This window comes from Brassica oleracea, chromosome C6, assembly GCF_000695525.1.
Source record: "Brassica oleracea var. oleracea cultivar TO1000 chromosome C6, BOL, whole genome shotgun sequence".
NCBI lineage: Eukaryota > Viridiplantae > Streptophyta > Magnoliopsida > Brassicales > Brassicaceae > Brassica > Brassica oleracea.
Window position 1 is genome coordinate 8968030 of NC_027753.1, and position 5324 is coordinate 8973353.

The 5324-nt window shown below is 37.2% G+C and overlaps 2 protein-coding genes across 2 annotated transcripts in view; both read right to left on the minus strand.

Annotated features, from left to right (window-relative positions):
* Positions 1–1465: 1465 nt before the first annotated feature.
* Positions 1466–2162, minus strand: LOC106299459 (cysteine-rich and transmembrane domain-containing protein A). Its single transcript, XM_013735554.1, has 3 exons — positions 1982–2162; positions 1754–1892; positions 1466–1610 (listed from the first exon to the last, which is right to left on the minus strand). Exons 1-3 carry the CDS (start codon positions 2007–2009, stop codon positions 1565–1567), a joined length of 213 nt encoding a protein of 70 aa, XP_013591008.1. The 5' UTR covers positions 2010–2162; the 3' UTR covers positions 1466–1564.
* Positions 2163–2845: 683 nt separating this feature from the next.
* Positions 2846–5324, minus strand: part of LOC106297412 (putative tRNA (cytidine(32)/guanosine(34)-2'-O)-methyltransferase) — a 6754-nt gene continuing 4275 nt past the window's right edge. The window contains exons 5-14 of the mRNA XM_013733651.1: positions 5138–5231; positions 4978–5027; positions 4640–4689; positions 4393–4501; positions 4218–4278; positions 4080–4132; positions 3879–3971; positions 3733–3796; positions 3496–3603; positions 2846–3292 (exon numbers count right to left, since the gene is read on the minus strand). Coding sequence (XP_013589105.1) covers positions 3072–3292; positions 3496–3603; positions 3733–3796; positions 3879–3971; positions 4080–4132; positions 4218–4278; positions 4393–4501; positions 4640–4689; positions 4978–5027; positions 5138–5231 — 903 coding nt within the window. The 3' untranslated portion in view covers positions 2846–3071. The remainder of the gene's footprint in view (positions 3293–3495; positions 3604–3732; positions 3797–3878; positions 3972–4079; positions 4133–4217; positions 4279–4392; positions 4502–4639; positions 4690–4977; positions 5028–5137; positions 5232–5324) is intronic.

Consider the following 5324-nt stretch of genomic DNA (forward strand, 5'->3'; position numbering starts at 1 on the left):
TCCCATACCTCACGGAGTAACTCCCCTGTTACTCACCCCTCTTTCTTTCCCTTGAGGTGAACATGACGAGTAGTTGGATATGTGGACGGATTGGTGTCTTGGGATCGTGTATTTTATTTCGGTTTTAGTTAATTTTTCGATTTAATGTATTTGGTTTTAAATTATAAACTTGTTTTATTTGGAAATTATTTGATTAAAAGGTTTGACATTTTATTCGGTTTTATAAATCGGTTTAATTTGGTATTTTTCGGTTAGTAGCACACCGTTCCCGAGAGAGGATGAGACAGGTTTACAATTGCATTGACAAAGCTTGAGATTTGTCATATCGTGACCTGTGCTAAACCATAACTTAATAGCCTCTACTTTCGCATGTCCATCGGCAGCAAAGTGAGGATCATAACCTCATGCGAAATATGTAAACCAAATAAGCATATTACTAAAGTCTACCTCATGAGTGTTGTAGAAGAAAGCTTCTTGTAAAGATATATAAACCACATAAGCTCTCATCCTTGGTAGCTCATTGCTTCAACTCAGCTCGGCATTCCACTAACGTCGGCTCATAATAAGTAAACCGGACACAGAATTGGCTCCTTGCATTATGATGAAATTATTATAGTTTCAAATATTCCCAAGAAACTGTTGAAAAGAAAATGTATAACCAAAGTAGAATGAAGAACACAATTAACCATATTTGGCTTTATGTTATCTGACTCCGATCTTAAGGACACAACAAACCCCACAAACAGAAAATGAAAGATCCAATTAGTCTAGCTAGGTACTAAAACCAGTTCGAAAGAGTAAATGAACAGTAAATCACTCAGTAGCCATTAATCTGTCTTGGTGTGGTTGTAGAGAACGGTTACTGCTGCTGCTGCGGCGTTCGATTGTTAAAACTGTTGCTGCTTCCTGTTCTGGATTTAGGGTCAGGGAAAGGAGAATAGGCATGAGCTAGATCAAGGGCAGAAGGTGCGTTACCGTCCTTTTGTTCAAATTTCCATGTTCACGGAGCGCTCATTGGCTTTTGAATTGCATGCTCTGGAACTCTTCATTTAGTCGGTTTGAGAACCATCATCCTTTTGATATGATGAAGTAATAAATAAACAAAAGCATTTGGTTAGATAGTTGATCTCAACAGAGCCGCAAAAAGTTGGATAGCAGGGGACGTATACACAGCATACGCTAACAAGAGGCAATAGATTCAGCTTAGGTCGTTCCTGAAAGGCCAGCCAGTTGGTTGCACCAAATGTCCAGCAGGCCTAACGTAAGAATAGTTTGTAAGACGTTTACTGCTGCTGTCTGATTCTAAGTTTAGAGATGAATGGATTCCATGTCTTTGAAATGGATGTCAATGTTTCACCAAACTATACGGCCATGTTGTATATTTCTGAAACTGATTTCAGCTGTAAGTTGATTTAGTTTAAACTAATCTCAAAAGCAAAAAAATAATTAATTAACACCAATCATATATTTTAAAAAAACACCAATCATATATATGTTCAGAACACAAAACAAATGATTTACAAAGAACATTTGCAGAATTCAAAAGACAAAACAGATCCGTAGCCTAGAAGACACAATCCAAAACGCAGCAGCAGCACATTGCAGCCAAACTGCAAAATAAAATAAAATATATACAGATGTAAGTGACTTTAGGAGATTTATAGAAAATGTTGTTCAAAAAAAAAGGAGATTTATAGAAAATATCCTATTTAAGTGATATGGTTTTGGTGAAAAAGATAAAAAGAAAGCTTACCATCCACGTAAAAATCCACCACTGCCTTTGTTCTGCGTCTGATGATGCACAGTTTTGGGAGAGCCACTCATCATCACCGGGTAACCCATCGGTGGTGGCGCCGTCACGTACGGTTTCTCGCTCAATGTCTGCTTCATTTCTGCATATTTAATAAGAAAACAATTGATTGATTTATATGCCTCAACATATGTCAACAGCACTTGTATATATAAAAAGAATTGAACTTACCGTTTTGCTGATAATACTGCTGAGCCATTTAGATGGTATTAGTTTGGAGAGCTGAAGATGAACAAGATTCTTGGAAATTTGGAATTATAGATCTTTTTAAAAATCTTTGAAGTCTATATTATTTATATACATTTTTTTGGTGTTACATTTTGCTTCTCGTTTAAGACATTAACTAGAAGGTGGTTTGGTTCTTCTTCGAAACTTCCCATTTGACACCGACCAACGACGACGGAAACGCGTTTCAAATAAAACATACTTGACATTTGGTCGTCTTCGAAGTTTCCAGACCAACGGACGTTTTCTCACGGGAATTTTTTGAATAACGTTATTGTCTTGTCCGGCCCATATAATGACAGGCGGATGATGGTCATTGTCTTGTATGGCCCATATAATGACAGGCGGATGATGGTTATGGTCTTGTATGGCCCATATACTCAATCCATCATTTCCTCGTAGCACCAGAAGAGGATGCTTCTTTGATTTAGAAGAGCATTCAATCATTACAGAAAAAGAGTTTTTTTTTGCAAAACATATATATAAATGAGATAGACAATGCCATACAGAAAAAGAGATCTTTTGGCACATAAATAGAAAAAGGAAGAGTTGAACACAGAGCCGGTCCTAGGAAGAGTTGAACATCATCAAAACAATATTTTCATGCACGTAAAGGTATCCTTTTTCAAAAAATGAGTGTCTTTGTCAACAACGTTTTAAACTGTGTTTAACTTCAACACCGCCAATAAAAATCTCTAACCTAACCAAAACCCACATCTTCTCTAGCCCAGCAACGTATCAACCTAACCTAATATTATGGCTTGGAGACTAATATCCCATGATTGCAATGCATAACAGAATTTAACAACGTTATAATGAAAACAGGATAATAAGATGACTGCAAAGAGAAAAAACATATGCGAACAAAGAGAACCAGTTCTCAACTAAAAAGTACAAACATTCAAAGGAATGAGGCAAACCTTTTGGGTCAATGTTGAAAAGCGTTTCAGAAATTGTACTACAGCCTTTTAAGAATCGAATGAAAAACTTCTTTCTTTGTCTTTGTTTTGCATTATTATTGTTACCTAGCCTAGCTTTAAGAGTTGAAGCTTTGTGCTGAAGCTTTCTTGAGCTCAATAGCTCGTTTATAAGGCGGTGCGATCGGAGGCTGAATCGGGTCCAGGCTTCGGTATGACGATCCATCTGCCTCTTTTGGGAGTGGGTAAGACCGGTCCGAGTCATAACCGCTTAAGTCACCACATGCCAAGAATGGAATATAAACTTTGTTGGGTCCTTCGAGCCAACCACTACTGCAATCTGCAGGGTACCAAGAATGTCATGAACAAAACTCTCTTTAAATATACAACAAGTTATGTGGCTTGCCCAAAAAGTTCAATTCACATGATGGGAGCATTTCAGGCGAGAGTTTTGTTGAGAAAGAGTCATTTGAAAGTGTACTACTCAATACTGCACAAGTTAGCTTCTGATCTTGAAGATGAAGTGAAAGAGAGTTTTTTTACCGAGATCGCTTCCACCTGAAGGGCTTCCGACTTTCTCCAAGAGAAGATGCAGATCTCTCGGGTTAAATCCTTCTGGTGGGGAGTAATTTTCGCAGACAGCAAAAGCTTCTATTTATAAACAAAGTCAGAGAAATGCAATCAGAAGAAAGGGGAAACAATTGAGACCTCTTTGATGGTTAAACCTCTAAGTGTAAGCAAATCATATTTGCACACATGAAAGTTAATACTCTTTATTACCTATACTAGAATTGCGGCTGCTTTTAGGTTTCGCAAAAGTCACAGTTGGGAAAAACAACTTCAGCTGCATATTAAAAACAAACAAATATATCAGTAAAAGAACCAGTTAGTTAATTACAAAAGCACAACTTAATCTAAAAACTTACCTGACAGTACAAGAGACTTGTATCTTTTCCACGGAATATCTTTGCAATGAACTTTCCACCTTCTTTAAGAATATGGGTTACAATCGTTAAGCCCTAACGAAGAAAAAAGGATATGCTTATTGTCAATGAGAAAAAAACATGTTTCGGGTTAAAGCTAAACATGACATGCAGAGTCTTGTAAACAGAAAGCAAACACCTTACCGCTAGTATGAGTTGGGACTGGACAAATTCATCCATGTCATGCAAACCGGTAACTGCCAACCAAATTATGGAATTGTGTTATTTCGCTAGTATGTGGTAAAAACTGAACAGTGAAAAGGACTATAACTACTGCTTTACCATCTGGAGCACCATCACACACAACCAGGTCAGCCTTGCAACCGTCAAAATGTCTAATGACCTTGAGAAGAAAAAGAAAACACCCAGAAAAAGGTAAGCCATAGAAACAAACAAAAAATCCAAGCATAAATGATGAGGAATAAAAAGATGAGAATAGGAGTTAAGAAAATTTCACCACTTCGGCAGTCCGAGCATTAGTTATGTCCCCTTGAACTTGGATTACACCTTCGATTGGAGCCATAGGCTGCAAATCTATGGCCACAATAAGAGGAAGATCCTCTTCTCTGCAAAGTGATTCAGCAGCAACATATCAGTTTGACTTTGTCAACAAGTGTGAATTACTAAACGAGCACAATTGAAGAAAAACGAAGTTCAAGTGTGATGATGATTATGTGACGATTTTGCACAATATGAAAACTTACTTTGACTCAGCTGAATACTTTGCAGGAAGATACAGTTGACGACTCAGAACCTAGAATGAGGACGCTGATAAGATTCAGAACCTTTGTCTCCCAACTTAATTTTCCAAATACTTATCACTTGCTGTTTTCATCTATGTAACTCCTCCAGTATTAAACTAATCGTACGTACTAAGTTGTCAGTTAGCTAACTGAGATTCCAATCCTGTGCAAAAGGTTTACCCTGGAGATCTAAAAAGTAATAGCTATAGACATTCTTAACAGCTCTTCTAAGCAAAAAGATGGGCGGTAGTTATAATGCACGCAAAACAGATTTGAAGAAAGAATAAAAATCACCATACCTGACTCCAGCTACCAGGGGCAGCACATAAATCTACAACCCTCTTCACTCCTGCATAATATTAACAAGAACAAATCAGGAAAGCTTACATCAACTTTAATTGATATTGATAATTTTGGCTTAAAAGTGCTGCACTCATTTTAATAAATATTATCTTAGACCTTGAAAAATGTTGAACTCCTCATCAATCTGAAGAAGCTTAAAGGCACTTCTGGCACGCCAACCTTCTTCTTTGGCTTTCCGATAGTATATATCCTACAAAATCCAACTGGTTAACGCAAATGCCAGAAATATAACCGCAATTTTTTCTAACTGTAAGCTAAGAAAATATGAGAATCAAGGGAGGGT